The sequence below is a fragment of the Pipistrellus kuhlii genome, unplaced genomic scaffold, assembly GCF_014108245.1.
Source record: "Pipistrellus kuhlii isolate mPipKuh1 unplaced genomic scaffold, mPipKuh1.p scaffold_m20_p_15, whole genome shotgun sequence".
Classification (NCBI taxonomy): domain Eukaryota; kingdom Metazoa; phylum Chordata; class Mammalia; order Chiroptera; family Vespertilionidae; genus Pipistrellus; species Pipistrellus kuhlii.
In genome coordinates this window covers 43,194,181-43,210,973 of record NW_023425460.1, presented here as the reverse complement: position 1 = coordinate 43,210,973, position 16,793 = coordinate 43,194,181, and the positions used below count along the sequence as shown (strand labels likewise).

General features: G+C 47.2%; 2 protein-coding genes across 2 annotated transcripts in view; both read left to right on the top strand.

The window, feature by feature from the left end:
• Nucleotides 1-16,793, top strand: part of SFXN4 (sideroflexin 4) — a 36,502-nt gene that overhangs the window by 3,602 nt on the left and 16,107 nt on the right. The gene's annotated exons all lie outside the window — the stretch shown is intronic.
• PRDX3 (peroxiredoxin 3) lies at nt 6,902-15,542 on the top strand. Its single transcript, XM_036439217.2, has 7 exons — nt 6,902-7,002; nt 8,575-8,710; nt 10,442-10,583; nt 11,571-11,706; nt 12,418-12,521; nt 14,051-14,216; nt 14,730-15,542. Exons 1-7 carry the CDS (start codon nt 6,967-6,969, stop codon nt 14,781-14,783), a joined length of 774 nt encoding a protein of 257 aa, XP_036295110.1. The 5' UTR covers nt 6,902-6,966; the 3' UTR covers nt 14,784-15,542.

The following is a 16,793-nucleotide window of genomic DNA, read 5'->3' as shown; positions in this document are numbered from 1 at the left end:
TATATATATATATATATATATATACACACACACACACATATATATACACACACACACACACATATATACACACGCGCGTGTGTGTGTGTGTGTATATATATATATATATATATATATATACACACATATAAAATTTTGGCTATGCAGTAGACCATCTATCACTTTTCTGTTAATATTTTTCTTTAAAGTCAAGTTGTTTTAAAACTTTTAATTCATCCTAGCCCATTACATTTGTGAAGTGTGAGGAGGAATAGAAGTATCACACTTCAGAAAATACTGACTTCCAAGCAACACACCTCCAAGCAATGGGGCCTGGGAAGCCTTTGGTTCAGGAGGAACTAGCTGATGACACATCTGTCCGGAGGCTTCACCCTGGTGTTGCCGAATGGCTATGACCTAGGGCCGTGGTCGGCAAACTGCAGCTCGCGAGCCACATGCAGCTCTTTGGCCCCTTGAGTGTGGCTCTTCCACAAAATACCACGGCCTGGGCGAGCCTATTTTGAAGAAGTGGCGTTAGAAGAAGTTTAAGTTTTAAAAATTTGGCTCTCAAAAGAAATGTCAATCGTTGTGCTGTTGATAGTTGGCTCTGTTGACTGATGAGTTTGCTGACCACCGACGTATGGCCATCTAAACACCCAGCTTGATAACAAGACATTCCAGGTTCATCCTCTGAGCTCTGAACTGCAAGTTCAGAAAGGAGATTCCTGGTGAAATGCACATGTCTGCTGATGCTCTCAACCACATGTGGTCTCTGAGAACACAGGCCCCCTCCCCTGGTGCCAGGTTCAGTTGGCAGAGTCCCCACAGCAGACTTACTTGGGCACTGATTGCTAAAAAGTTGTTGCCTCCATTGTATTTAGAGGAGATCTGTGGCCCAAGGTCAACTGCTAAGTGGTTGGTAAGGATATTTATTTAGGTAAGCCTCTGCCTTCCCTACTCAAAGGCCTGAACATACTAAGTGCCTTACATGCAGTGAGTATTTGGCAATATTTGCTGACTTGGAGCAAATATGGCATCACTCAACCCCACTTACACCTCTGGGATACTAGTTAACATTCAAAATTCCCACAGCTCTGCCAGATCAGAGATAACCAGGTATCAGAGTAAACATCACAGAGAGCCATGGGCAATCTCTCAGGGCCTAGAACTTCCAGCTGTCTGACTGTACCTCCATCTGTCTGACTGTACCTCCATCTTCAAAGGCAGCTGAGTCCTGTGATCAGCCTTCTCATTAAACTGATCAGCTGAAACAGGTTTGGCTCAGTGGATAGAGCGTCGGCCTGAGGACTGAGGGGTCCAGGGTTCGATTCCGGTCAAGGGCATGTACCTTGGTTGCGGGCACATCCCCAGTGGGGGTGTGCAAGAGGCAGTTGATCGATGATTCTCTCTCATTGATGTTTCTAACTCTCTATCCCTCTCTCTTCCTCTCTGTAAAAAAATCAATAAAATATATTTTTAAAAAACTGATTATACAACTTTAAAAGAAACTAAGCAGACCAAGTTCAACCCACTTTTCAGAGTAAGTGAAACAAAATATCTACCCTGAAAATGGTGCAGTGCTGAGCAATCAGGTAGATTTAGATGGAGGAAAAAAATGTTAAAATTGGTAAGTAAAAAACACAGCAAAAGTATAAAAACTAATTCAGAGTGGGAAAAGGAAAAACAGGCTCTTCTCACATACTCCACTGAAAAGTCAATGATTTTCTGTTAATATGGATAAGCAAAAATTCCAAACCATCACTATGGTCTTTTGTTGTTGTTGCTTTAACTTGAGAGAGAGGAAAAAAAGGAAGAGGGGGAAAACTGATTTGCTGTTCCACTAATTTTTGCATTTATTGGTGGTTTCTTGTGTGTATGTGCTGAGGATCAAGCACACAACCGTAGTATATCGGGAAGATGCTCTACCAACTGAACTACCCAGCCAGGGCCACTTATAATCTTTTTTATAACCAGCATCTACCAGGTGAACCTGACCAAAGCCAGGTTCATTTGTTTAAGCTTGATAGCCTACAATTGAAATTGGTTACAGTCTTGACAACCAAGATAGAACTGTTTCTTTAAAAGGAGGAGGTAAGATAAACAATGTGCTGTAGCAGGTTTGGCTCAGTGGATACAGTGCCAGCCTAGGGACTGAAGGGTCCCAGGTTTAATTCTGGTCAAGGGCACATGCCCGGGTTGTGGGCTCGATCCCCAGTGGGCAGCCCATCAATGATTCTCTCTCATCATTGATGTTTCCATCTCTCCCTCTTTCTCTCCCTTCCTCTCTGAAATCAATAAGAATGTATTTTAAGCCAGGACCGGTTTGGCTCAATGGATAGAGCGTCGGCTTGGGGACTGAAAGGTCCCAGGTTCGATTCCGGTCAAGGGCATGTACCTTGGCTGCGGGTATATCCCCAGTAGGGGGTGTGCAAGAGGCAGCTGATCGATGACTCTCTCTCATCGATGTTTCTGACTCTCTATCTCTCTCCCTTCCTCTCTGTACAAAATCAATAAAATATATTTAAAAAAAAAAAAAAAAAAAAGAATGTATTTTAAAAAAAAAGATAAATTTAATGCAATGTAAAAAAGCCCGTAAAACTAGATGACTCACAGGTGACTTGGGCTCCAACGGTTTTACCTTAATGCTGCAATAACATAAACTTTCCTTTTCCAGAGACACTGAGCTTAATTATCTTTGAGATCTCAGTACAAGGTTTTTGCTTTCCTAAGAAAGGCCATTGTAGGTACGTGAATATTTAATTGACTGAATAAAAGGGCATACTTGTTCCCTTCTTGAAATCTCAGCTAACTAGCCAGTTATATGCTAAATAGAATTTAACAAAGACTCGAGAGTTTTTAAAAATGTAATGTGTGGGCCCAGCTGGTGTGATTCAGTGGATCGAGCGTTTTCCCATGCACCACGAGATCTCTGGTTCACTCACTGGTCAGGGCACATGCCCAGTAGGGCTCATGCAAGAGGCAGCCAATCAATCAATTGATGTGCTGTCTCTCTCATTGATGTTTCAATCTCTCCCTTTTCCTTCCTCTCTAAAAATCAATAAAAACATATTTTTTAAAATGTAATGTTTTGTGCAGATTGCTCTTTGACAATTACATAAAATAGAACCTGGTTTCTAATTTGCTTAATTGATTTGGAGCAGCCTCTTTTCCTCCTGGAGAAGCAAAGGCGTGTGTTACCACGCTATAGAAATAAGTTTTGTGCAAGAACACTCGTTCCCCGTGGCTGTCAAAGTCTCCTCCGTAGAGAGAGGATGCCATCTAGCACAGACGATGGGGAGCTGCAGCCAGCCCTGAAGGACAAAATAAACGCCAGGCTCCTCCTTCTGTGGTCTACAAATGAGTCCATGAGTGCGCTGGGCCAGTGCATTTACAATGCAGTCCCCACAGGCTGCCAAGGCGATTCTGCTTGTGAAGTGGTTGTTGGGCAAAACATGACCTGAACAGCACAACCTCTCACCCCACCTCTACTCAGCCTCTCGGCCTCTGGCCCTGCATCCATCCGACTTGGGAGAGCACTACCTAGAGCACATGTGTCAAACACAAGGCCCGCGGGCCAAATCCGTCCCGCCAGGCCTTGCAATGTGGCCCGCACCGCACTGTCATCACTGCACTCCGCTGTGTTTCCATCACAATGACAGTTTATGACTGTCCAGTAAAGCATTCGGCCCGCGATTTAGGCTGGATTTTAGATTTTGGCCCCTTCTCTGATTGAGTTCGACACCCCTAACCTAGAGCAAGCTTTGACCTTGCCTTCTTCTCCATCCCAACCTTCCTCCTCCACCCCACCTCCACCCCTGGTGTTTCCCAGGAAGAGAGGGGTCCCCAGCCACCATCAGCCTTCCCTTCCCGAAGGGAGACATCCCTTCCAAGTATTTTTTTAAATGTATTTTATTATTTTTTTACAGAGAGGAAGAGATGGATAGAGAGCTAGAAACATTGATGAGAATCACCGATAAGCTGCCTCTTGCATACCCCCTAGTGGGGATGTGCCCGCAACCAAGGTACATGCCCTTGACCGGATTTGAACCGGGACCTTTCAGTCTGCAGGCCAACACTCTATGCACTGAGCCAAACCGGTTTCGGCACTTTTGAGTATTTTGCAGCCCAGTTTAACCCCTCTTTATCCCCAGCGTCTCCATCCCCGGGTAGGAATTTGATTTCGAATAACTAAAAGCCTCTCGAGGTGTTTTCCTAAGATCAAAGAGCCTTCTTCCCCTTCAGATGAATTTTCCCTCCACCCTTAGCACAACAATAACAACAACAACACTGCTGGCCTAAACAGTTCCTGACTCCTCCTCCTCATGGACACTTCAGAAAAGTCAGTGCCAGGTCACAAAGCATGTACCATACACACCAAACCTTACCGTCTGCAACGCATCTGGGCTCCGTCTCCCTGCCCTGCCAGGGCTCCCTCAGTGAGGGGCCTCAGGTCATGTGCCGGGAGAAGCTGCTTTTCATGTCCCCGTGCTGTTTGCTTTCTGCCCTGGAAAGAGGAAGGACTCAGCAAAACCCAGAGTGATGTTGCCATCTCTAATTGTAGCCCCAGCTCCCAGAATGTTAGCCTGCGGTCGCAAGGAGGTATTTTCCTAATCATCATAAAAAGCAGCGATGGCTTTTCATCTGTCTTTCCCTCCACGAGGCCCAGAAATCCTCCTCCCGAACTAAAGAGGAGAATTTCAGTGACTTTCTACTCTTTTGGCAATGAGGACAAGGTCCGTTTGTCTTTCTCCTCTAGGGAAACCATTTGTGTCCTTGCTGTGACAGCTAGAGAAAGCTGAATAGGAAGATGGTGTTTTTCCCCAGAATAAATGTGGAAAGAACATTTGGCTACCATGTCAGCACTGTTTACTCACTCGGCAAACTATTTCTGAGCAGTCGATATGAGCTAGACCCTAGCCTAGCCACCGGGGCCACAGAGATGAGTAAGACATGAAGTTTACAGTATGGTTAAGACCCAGACACAGCACAATAAAATTCCCATGTGATATGACAAGAGCGATGAGGATGAGAAAGATGTGTCTGGTGCCTTCTGGGCACCTGGGAGGGTTCTCTAACCTGCATGGACCGAGAAGGAGGTCAGGTACAGCTGGGAAGAACAGAACTGATACTGGTGACAAAATACCAGTCACAGTTACCTTTCTTGGAATGCACAGATGGAGGGCTCTGCCTGTCCATCCGGAAGCTTTGGCTGTAGCCCAGGATTAGCTGAAGGCTACTCATCTTGCAATCCTGAACAGGTCCTTGGAAGACTCCTGTATGAAATTCCTTCTGGGCCTCTCGGCCTGAGGTGCTAGGGTATGTCACTCCCCTTAGGGCAGGGAGATCAACCTTTCGATAGAGATCAGCCACCAGGAAGCCAGCATGTCCACCGGACAGTCCCTCCAATGTCCCGGAGCCAATGGATCTGGTGCGCCTGGACGAAAGCTCTTTAGCCGCAGGCAACGGTCTCAGCATCCTGTTGGGAAAAAAAGCAACAAGCAATGAGACTTCCTCTCGAGCGGCCTAGCGACCTGGGAATTGGGCTGCTGTGTTGGGCCCCTGCTTGGTGAGAGAGAAACAGGAATGCTGTGTTGAGTGTGCCTAACCTGCCCAAGGGATGATTGCGATTTATGGAGATAAAAATTACAAAATGGGCCTGGAGTGCTCAGTGGTTAGAGCATTGGCCTACTCACCAGTGTTCAGGGTTCGATTTGATTCCCAGTCAAGGGAACATACCTGGGTTGCAAGTTTAATCTCCACCCCAGGTCGGGGTGTGTGTGGGAGGCAACCATTCCCTCTCTCTCTCTCTCTCTATCTCACTCTCTCTCTCTAAATCTTTCATTGCTAATGCTTTCAGGTAGATGCCATGATTATTCCCATTTTACTGACTGATGTGGAAACTGAGGAATGGAAAAGTTAAGCAACTGGTCTAGGAATGATGCTCAAGTCACCTGCAAAACTACAAGTGACAGACCAGGAATGTGACCCCAGGTCCTGGTGGCTCCAGAGCTCTGCCATTAACCATTAAAGCAGTGTTTTCTCAGCCCAGGGTGACTTTGTCCCCCAGGGGACATTTGGCAATGTCTGGAGGCATTTCTGCTTGTCACATCCAAGTAGGAAGACAGGAGCAGACAGAACCTACGTAAAACACACACACACACACACACACACACACACACACACACGAGAGAATAGAGGGGCAACACCAGGCGAGTCCCCAAGGTGATGACCCTCGATTGCAGAGGCAGAACCGGAAGTAATATGCAGGTGATATGCAGACTCAACAAACTACGTCGGTAATGCACTGACTGGTGTTTGGAAAATGCCATGTAGTGCCTTCAGCTTGTCTCTTTTACCGCAAGGCCCCTGTGAGGTTTCTATCTGTTTAATGAGCTTGCTCTGGAGTACCATACTTACCACAGATGACTTAAATCTTCCTAATCGACAGAAACCAAAATTTAAACCTGTCCCAATTCTCCCAATTTTGGGAAGAGAGACCAAAATGGAGGCCCACACACCAACCCCAAAGGTTTTCAGGACCTGAAAACCTCGACGTGTCTTACCCACTTAGCTTATTAACAGACTACAACTGCACTGAAATTAACTCCACGTGCAGAAGCCAAAACAGGAAACATCTTTTTGCAGAACAGGTGTAAACAGTATCAACAACAAATCAGCAGCTACTGTAAAAAGTATCCAGCTCCCCACCTGAATTAGTCCTTTTCAGGTTGGGGCGACAATCAGAGACAAAGTATCGCTTTCCCAAGTATTCAGCCTCAGAAAAGCCCTAACAGGAATTTACCCCCAACCATAGGGGCTGCCCCCGCAGGGACCTTTAGACGCGGAGCATCCAGAAAGGAGGCGCGGCTGTGGCTCCGCGCGGCCCGCCTGGGCTCCAGCTCAGGCCCCGCCCCTTCCGGCCGCGGCCCCGCAGGCCCCGCCCCCTCTGCAGCCGCGCGCTGCCCGCCGCTCCCGCGTGCACTGAAGATGGCGGTCGCAGCGGGAAGGCTGCTCCGGGCCACGGTGAGTGCCTGCCAGCTGGGAGCAAGTGCGGAGACGCCGTGGTGGCTCCGGGAACGTGCTTATCGGACAAAACCCCGCTCCCTCGCGGCCTGGGGGGGGTTCCGCTCTTGGAGGGTGTCCGCGGGTAACGGGCCCAGAGGCCTCCGCTAGGCGAGGCTCCCTGCGCCTGCGCAGAACCTCTGTTCCCCTCCTCCACCCCCGCGTTGGTCCCCTCCCCTAATTCCTCCTGCCTCGGAGTCGCCGCCCGTCCCCTGCCCCGAGCACAGGGTCCTGGGCCTGGAGGCGGTGACCTGCCCCGGGTCCCGGTCCTGCAATAGACGCCATGACCTTGGAAAGGGACCTCGCCTTCCCGAATCTCATTGCACTTTTCTTACCTTAAGATGGAAAGGATGGTGCCTACCTCGGGGAATGGCAGTGAGCATCCGCCAACTGCTGGATGGAAGCCCAAATGCTAAAGCGACCCAGGTCTGACATGCAGAAGGCACGTCTCTCCCGCTCCCCGGGCCTGCCCCTTTCGCCTTTGTCCTGGCCAGAAAGGCTAGGACCTTCTTGCTACCCACCTTCCCCTTGCTCATGGCGGGGTTCCCTGCAGTGCCTTCTCTTTGAGTCACGCCGGACAGTTAGACTGAGCAAACAGTTTTCCCTTGAGCCCCATCCAAATTCTCCTGCAGGCTGAACTTTGCTCCACTTGTTTGCTTGTCCGTGGGGCGCTGGAAAGGCCTTGTCTTTTCTAAGGAAAACCTTGACATGGGAGATAGTCGCAGCGTGTTATTCTGGCAAAGCGGTTTAAATGCACGGGGCCTTGCCAAGTCCCCTTGTTGTTGTTTTAAAATATTTTTTTAATGATTTCAGAGAGGAAGGGAGAGGGGAGAGAGATAGAAACGCCAATGATGAGAGAGAATCGTGGATCGGCTGCCTCCCCCTGCAGGCCTCCAACCAGGGATGAGCTCACAACCCAGGCATGTGCCCTTGACCGGAATTGAACCCAGGACCCTTGAGTCTGCAGGCCGACACTATCCACTGAGCCAAACCGGCCAGGGCTCCTCTTGGTTTTTGAAGCCCATGTGTTGCTTTTAAGAGCATGGAGTCTTTATGGACTTGGAATTCCCTATCCCTTGTAGTCTTTTTAACAATGTATATATTTAAATAAAAAAGTGTGTGTTTAAGAAGTACAACATGATGATTTGATATCATATACTCAAGTGATTGCTGCAGTCAAAGTAACCTCCCTTCCCAGTTACCTTTGTGTGTGTGTGAGATGGGTGCTCCCTGGGCATATTCCCAGGGTTCAGTGCTGTATTCAGTATAATCATGCTGTACAATAGCTCCCCAGACTTCATCCTGCATACCTGCAACTTTGTATCCTTGGACCAACATCCCTGGCAGTCTTGAAGGAGAAGGAAACGGAAGAAATGTTAAGAACATGGAGATGCAATCCATGCAGTTAGAGTTTGGGGTTCGGTATTTGGTTCCTGGAAACAAGGACAGCTGAGGCTTACCGGCTTTCCGCAGGGCCGGCCTTGAGCCACCGTTCTGGGACCGCTTCCTAACATGACGTGTTTCTCTCTCCAGGTTGCCCGACACGTGAGTGCCATTCCTTGGGGCATCTCTGCCTCTGCAACCCTCAGGCCTGCTGCTTCTCGAAGAACATGCTTGCCAAATGTATTGTGGCCTGCTTCCAGTCAAGCAACATCCGCCTTCAGCACCAGTAAGTGTTAATGCCTTGTTTTGACCCAGGTAATGGGAACATGAGTCCTCATCTCTGGCCAGGGGCTCTGAACCCAGCTCTATGTTAGACTCACCTGGGGAGCTTTTATTTATTTTTTAAGTACATCTTCATTGATTTCATAGAGGAAGGGAGAGAGAGATGGAAACCTCAACGAAGAGAGAGAATCACCGATCGGCTGCCTCCTGCACACCCCCCACTGGGGACCTAGCCCGAAACCCCCGCACATTCCCTTAATTGGAATCGAACCTGGGACCCTTCAGTCCACAGGCTGACACTCTATCCACTAAACCAAACCGGCCAGGGATCACCTGGGGAGCTTTTAAAAATGTATCTTGCCCTAGTCCCACCCCAGTTAAGTTCATCTCTGGAGTGAGATCAGAACATCAGTATATTTTTTTAAAAAATCTCACCAGGTGATTCTAACGTGCAGCCAGAGTTGAAAATCACAGGAAAACTGCCCTTGCGTCTCACTTCCTTGTTGCTTAGCAGAGGTTTTAGTCCTGTGTTGGGAACAGGGTGGGGAGAGATGACTCAGATGCCCTCTGTGGCATGAAGGGGTGTCAGGTAAGTGGGGTTGGCAGACAGCATGTTGGGAATTAGGCTTTTGGATTCAAACCTGTGTGTTGGCCTCAGTGTGTCGCATTAGACCACGGACCCCTCCATGATCTGAGGGAAGCATATCTATTTGAGATTTACACTCCATTTTCTAGACTGGTCTTTGCTAAGATCAGCCTCAGATAACGAGTGATATTTGAAAACGGGTCCTTTAAATTTCTCTCACCTTTTATAACGCTTATAATGGTTTGGGGGATATACTTCAGCAACGCTTTTGTGAACAGATGAAATGTCCTAAAATGTTTTACAATGTTATCACCTTGGAACATTTACAGTTTCCTAGTGGTGATTTGATGCCACAGAATGACAACTTTCCTTGTTAAGGGTCCCAGATGCCCACTCCCTGCAGCTCCTGCTGTTTCTGAGGCCCAGGCGTTGGCATGGGACCTCTTTTGTCCCTTGCCTCCCAGATACAAGCATGTCCTCCCCAGCGCTGCCACATCTCTGGATTTCTTTCCTTTTTCCCTGGTCCCTGCCACACCCTTCCCCGGCTTGCTTCTCACTCGGATAACTGCAATCTCCTAACAGCAGCCTCCCCTCCTCCCGCTCCCCTTACCCTCCCCTACCAGAACCTTCTTCCTAAGAACAGCCAGCCAGCCCCTCTTCCAGCCCCAGAGCCTCCTTTATCTCTTCTTCCAAGAACAGACTCCTCGGCCTGATACTTGAGGGCCCTCACAGCACGGCCATCAGCCATTCTTGCTTTATCTGCTCTTCTCCCGCGCACACCTGCTCTGTCTGTTCTGATCGCACGTTTACCCTCTTCCTCCCTCCATGCCATTTGCCCTGTCCCACCTGCACTTGGCAGGATCCGAACCATATTTAGGATCCATGTCCAGTTCCATGTCTTCCTTAATTCTCTGTGATTCCACCCCTGACATCTTCAGACATCTTTTTAGTTTCCACAGCACTTGCCATTGAATTTGTGTACAATCTAGAACTATGGGAGGAAAAAAGAAATTTGCCAAGATGTACAGTTGAACTGATTCTTTTCATTAATTTACGCCGCCCAGTAATTACTGTGCGAGATTTAAATACAGTCAGTCGAATGCTTGTTTTAGCAAACAACGAACTCTGTGTGCCTGTGGGTTTTTTCAGGTTCCTCCCGTCATGCTCCTGCCGTCACCCAGCACGCACCCTATTTTAAGGGCACAGCCGTTGTCCAGGGAGAGTTCAAAGAACTAAGCCTGGATGACTTTAAGGGGAAATATTTGGTGCTCTTCTTCTACCCTCTGGATTTGTAAGTGTCGTTTCTATGATGCTTTTATGTCCTTGTGAGCGCAAGCAAAGATCCCTGCACACTGTCATTGCCTGTGTCTAGTTAGGCTTCTTCTCAGAGGAAGGATTCTTTCCGAGTTTTTATTACTGATGGCCTTGTTGATACAGCTTGTATCTGTAGCTACTTTACAAGTAACAAAGTTAGAGGATGGGGTGGCCTTCTTTTTAAAGTGGCAGGGTTTTACAGTGAGACCGTACTCTTACTGAAGACTCTGGAATGGTGGTTCCTGCAAGCCAGTCTATGGGGAAGTTTGCAGTGGTCTAGAGGAAAATGAGGAAAGTCAAGATGATAAAATGAGGTGTTTTTTTTTTCTTTAAATATGTTTTTGTTGATTTTTAGAGAGGAAGGGAGAGGGATAGAGATAGAAACATCAATGAGAGAGAAACATTATCAATCAGCTGCCTCTTGCATGCTCCCTACTGGGGATCAAACCACAGCTTGCACACATGCCCTGACTGGGATCTAATGGTGACCTCTTGGTTCCTGGGGTGATGAACCCTACAACTGAACCCCACCAGCCAGGCAAAATGAGTTTTCTTATAAAGCTACTTGATTGATTGATTGATTTGAGAGAGAGAGAGGAGAAAACATTGATTTGTTGTTCATTTATTTATGCATTCATTGGTTGGTTCTTGTATGTGCCCTGACCAAGGATCGAACCTGCAACCTTGATGCATCCAGATAATGCTCTTACCACCTGAGCCACCCAGCCAGGGTAAAGCTGCTTTATTTAAATAAAATCGTTCTTTATTTTTAGACTGTCCTCCCACCTCCACCCCCACCCCATTTCTAGATATGATTCTTAACTAGAAAGGAGAGTCCAGTAAGGATGTTAGCCATTTTGCCTTTTTCATCTTTAGGAAATCAGACGAGTTTTCAGAGTTCTTATTGTTAAGATTTTGAATCCTCTCAAGTTCTCTGATGAGAGTCTCTGCCCTTTTTCTCCAGCACCTTCGTGTGTCCCACAGAGATCATCGCTTTCAGCGACAAAGCCAACGAGTTTCACGATGTGAACTGTGAGGTCGTCGCCGTTTCCGTGGACTCCCACTTCACCCACCTCGCCTGGATCAACACCCCGAGGAAGGTACAGGCATCCTTCGCCCGCCTGTGCTCTGACCTCAACTGAAGACTAGCCTGGAAGCTGTTAAAGCAGGAGTAGTCTGCAGTGGCTGTTTGCAGGAACTCGCCTGCTGGCAGCTTCTGTTCAGCTGTGTCTTCCGTGGCATTGCTTCGCATGCATCTTTACTCCCCGCTACGTCTGTCTTCCAAGAGCAAACCGCAGCGGGAGCAGGCTCAGCAGGGCGGGGGAACGGCGGGGTCTGGGTCTGTTGCCTCCCCTCCCGCCAGTACCTGTCCATCCCATGTACCTGTCCATCCCATGTACCTGTCCATCCCATGTGCCCTGCATGGCTTTGTATCTTTCTATGTATCTCTCTCGCTCTCTTTCTCAAATAAATATTTAGAGGTGGGGGGGGGGAGAAAGAATTAGGAAAAGAAAGGGCTAGTATTAGCTGGGTTTACATCCTGCCTCTGTCCCTTCCTACCTGTGACCTGGAGCAAGTGACTTACCGTCCGCGCTGCAGCTTGCTCCCCTGTAAATGGTGGTGGTCGTAGTATCTGCTCCAGGGTAGTCGGCTAGAGGAAGTGAGCTATGGAGCTGAGAGCAGTGTCGGGGCCGTTGTTGGTGCTCAGTGACTGCCGCCTGTTGCCATGATTGTCGGGCCGCACCTTGTGCACCTGGCCAAGGCTGTGCGAGAGCAAAGACGAGAACCAGCCCTGTTTGCATTTCTATTAGAATGGCGGCTTGGGCCACATGAACATCCCACTGTTGTCAGATTTGACTAAGCAGATTGCCCGAGACTACGGTGTGCTGTTAGAAGGTCCTGGTCTTGCGCTAAGGTAAGATCCAGTTCCTTATGAATTTAACATTGTTTTTCATGTGTAGCATCATCCCACTTCTTAGGGAATTTATAGAGACCTTGGTAAAGCGTTTGGAAAACCAAAAATCTTTAATTTTAGCTTTTTGCTAAGCACCGATGAATGCCTTGTTCGAGGGTTGGCAGTCTTTCAGAAATAGCCCAGACATGTTTGTCATTGTCTCCCCTCCCCCTTCCTCCTCACCCCTCCCCAGCACCGCCCTGTGTCTCTTTCTGAAGAAGGATCTCGTGGCTTGATGTTCATACTGCGCCACTGTTTCTGAGAGCCGCTCTCATGGGGCGCACATTCCTGGCATCTTTGGGGGAGGGGAACTGGCAGGGTAGAAGTCAGTATCCTGGAATGGGTGAGATGTCAAAAAGCTTTGGAATCAAAAACAGCTAGAGTTTTTGTGTGTGTGTGTGTGTGTGTGTGTGTGTCCCCGAGTCCGAGTGTCGTGTGTCCGTCTGTCCATCCGTCCATCCAAGCTCAGCTCCTAAATAGCTGTGCAACTTAGGGCAAGTTATGTCACGTCCTTGAGTCCCAGTTTTTCCGTAGCTCAAATGAGAATGTACCTCCCATGTTGGTTGTGAAAACTAAGCAAGATGAGGCAGCTACAGTTCTCAGCACAGGTCCTGGCACCTGTATGACCCCTGTCTCAAAGCCATTTCTGCTTTTGTGGATTCTGTGGTTAGGCCTTTTTTCCTTTAAGTGTGAACGCTTTCTGCCTTTGAGTCCCACATTCAAGCTCCGCCTTTCTGGAAGAGACAGAGAACAGAACGTACCTTAGAACTGGCATCTTGATGGCCGCTGAGTGAAGGAAGGGTTGGTAGAACTTTACCTCCAGAAAGCAGTTTCATGGGGGGGTTAAATGGTGATGGAAGGACACTTGGAGTGGTGAACACACGGTACAATATGTGGATGGTGTATTATAGAACTGTACACCTGACACCTATATAATTTTATTAACCAGCGCCACCCCAATCAATTCGATAAAAAAGAAGAAAAAACTATTCTAAAATAAAATATATGTTAAGTTTCAAGTAGGTTTTTCCTTTAGATTTTTGCTCTGCATAGACGAAATTCTTTCTGCAAAGATTTTCCCATGGGATTTTTCCCCCATGTACCCAAGAATTCACTCATTTTATTAGTATTTACTGAATATAGATAAAACACATCTGTACCCCTTCCCATTTGCTTATGGTTTCTTGCCAAGAGTTGATACAGCCGCCCAAAGAATGCTCGCTAAGTCACTGATAAGGAAAGAAGTCTCTGCTCTGTGTGACTTTTAGATCCTGCGTGACATTTAGGTCCCATTTGTGAACTTGACCGTACTGCCTGTTTTCCATGGCGGCCTGGTCCAGTCCTGCCTAACGCTGAAAACTTTGTTTTAAGCATGTGATAGCACTTAATGAGTGCTTTTATAAGGGGCATTAAAGCCAGGAGGGAGTAGAAGTTAGATTCTCTCTCCTCCTGGGACTGGGGATGTACTAATGGGGGCAGTTCTGGTGCAGAGGCCTCTTCATCATTGACCCCAATGGAGTCATCAAGCATTTGAGTGTCAATGACCTCCCGGTGGGCCGAAGCGTGGAAGAGACCCTCCGCCTGGTGAAAGCATTCCAGTTTGTGGAAGTCCATGGAGAAGTCTGCCCAGCAAATTGGACCCCGGATTCCCCTACGGTAGGTTTCCTTTTCTAAAGCCCTGGGACCCCAACAGGTACTCACTGCCTCAAGGGCTGCTGGCCTGGAATGTCCATAAAAGGAGCTCACACCCGGAGCAAGGCCACTGATGATGCACAAATGAATGAAGCTGCTGAGAGGGGGGACCTATGGTTAGGCAAGCTATTAATGTAATTTTCACCCATGTGTTTTAAAGGAAACAGTTCAGCCTTGGAAAAGGTAAAGAATTTTAGGCTAGCCTGGCCGATATGGCTCAGTGGTTGAGCATCAACCTATGAACCAGGAAATCATGGTTAGATTTCTGAGTTGCCTGCTTAACTCCCAGTAGGGGGTGTGCAGGAGGCAGCCAATCAATGATTCCCTCTCATTGATGTTTCTCTTTCCCTCTCCCTTCCTCTTTGAATCAATATAAATATTTTTTTAATTAAAAAAAAAAACTAAAAATGGAGAATTTTCAACTCACTTTTGAAACTACTATCTTAAAGTCAGCTAATTAAATGTTTGTCTTTTCAGATCAAGCCGCATCCAACAGCTTCCAAAGAATACTTTGAGAAGGTAAACCAGTAGATCATCTCATGTACACCTGCAGCTTCTCAAAAGAACCACAGTTGGAGCTCATTTTTAGCATTTCAAAGATGATTATGTGTAGAAAGCAAAAAGCAATTATGTTTGCATTCATAAATAATACTCTAGATGTTTTGTATTGTAACATTGTCTAAGGCTTTTTAAACATGGTTAGGTACTAACCTTAGTCCTTTATTGGTAACTTCTTGATGGCTAGCTAGTTTATAGACTGCCTAGTTCACCTGTTTCTTTGATCATGTCTTCAATTGGAAACACTTCTTAGCTTTACCTGAACCTCTGTGTACACCTGTGTAGGACAAGTAAGCGAAAGCCTCTGATCAAGAGTCCTGAAATTTCCTTTCTGAATTTCTTTGTATTAAACAGGGTATTTTTGTGTGTGTTTTTTTAAGATTATAGCTTTAAGTTTTAGTACTAGCAGTCTACTTTAACTCTTGGAGTAGAGATATATTTGATTGAAACAATGTGAATCATGTATTTAAAAAAAAAAAAAAAAAAGTGGCAAAGTGACCTAACTGATCATGCATGCTCCTCATCCCTAAGAATTGTAGTTTCAGTAGTTATTTTGTTTATTTTATTTGTTAGCTGATTTAATGTCTGCATACATTTCTAAATATTGATTGGAGGTAATTATAGAGGATATTTATTTAATCCAGGAATTGCATTTTGAAATCATTACAATTATATTTTCTGAAGCGCTCAATGTAAAGCATATAATAAAAAATATATATATATTTTAAAATATTTGCATTTTCAACGTCATTCGTTGTTGGTCCGGCTGTTGTGGGCTCTAAGTGTTCTCTGACTACGCCAGCAGACAATGTACTTCACTCGGGGCCCACAGAGAGGAATGAGACCATGGCTCCATGCCCAAGGAGCTCAGTTTAAGGGGAAGAGAGAAATGGAAGCATCTGTTCATTATTTCAATAAGCTCATGAGTGCCTTCCATTTGCCAGGTGATTTTTTGGAGGCACAAGAGTGAACCAAAAAAGACAAGCCTTTTCCTTCCTGCACCTTCACTCTAGAGGGGAAAATACAACAAACATAAAAACACACAGACTGGAAGGAAACATTGGCGCGGAGGCTAGAGCAGAGCTGCAGGTGTTGTAGGTAGGGCTGTCAGGGAAGGCCTGGGGAGAGACCGTCTCCGGGTCTGCTTGCTCATCTGTAAAATGAGGGCAGTTGTACCTGTCTTAGGGTTTTGGTGAGGATAAATAACATGCAGAAAGTGAGGGAGTTAGGAAAACAAGAAGGTGCTAGGCAAAGGCCCACGGCAAGAGCGGTTTTGTGGGAACGAAGGCCAGAAGGGCCCTGTGACCTCAGGAGCAGTGGAGGGGGGAATGCTCATGAGCCCGGGTGCCTGAGGGGCAGCCAAGGCCTTTGGGTTCTGTTTCCAGGCGGGAAATATCAGGAAGGTTTGAGAAGAGTTACATCATCTTGTTCGAAAACGATTACTTGCACCTTTGTTCAGGCTACACTGCAAAGGTCCAAAGGGGAGCAGAGAGGTCAGCCGGGCTGGAGTGGTGACACGGGGATAGGACCAACAGAATAATACGGGTGTGCTAAAGACAGTGGTACAATAAATGCACTCCTGGGTCATGAGGAGGGCACTTGACCCAGCTGTGGGCGTCAGGGAAGGCTTCCTGGAAGAGGAGGTGGCGTGTGAAGATCATTGAAAGGTAAGCCAGATGGGCTGAGCAGAAGGAGCTGCAAAGGCACGTGGGCCTGAAGGGAACCATGACCTGGTTTCATGTTCCTGCAGAGGAAGGCAAGAGAAGAAATAGGTCGGTGGGGTATTAGCGGCCCAAACTGAGCACTTCCAAAGGACCTGCGCCATGTCAGGGCTTCTACCTCTTCTGTCATCGATCCTCAACCAAACCCCGAGTCAGCACAATTAAGTGACATTGTACAGATTCATAAAGAGACCTGGAGAGCCAAGACCGGTTTGGCTCAATGGATAGAGCGTCGGCTTGGGGACTGAAAGGTCCCGGGTTC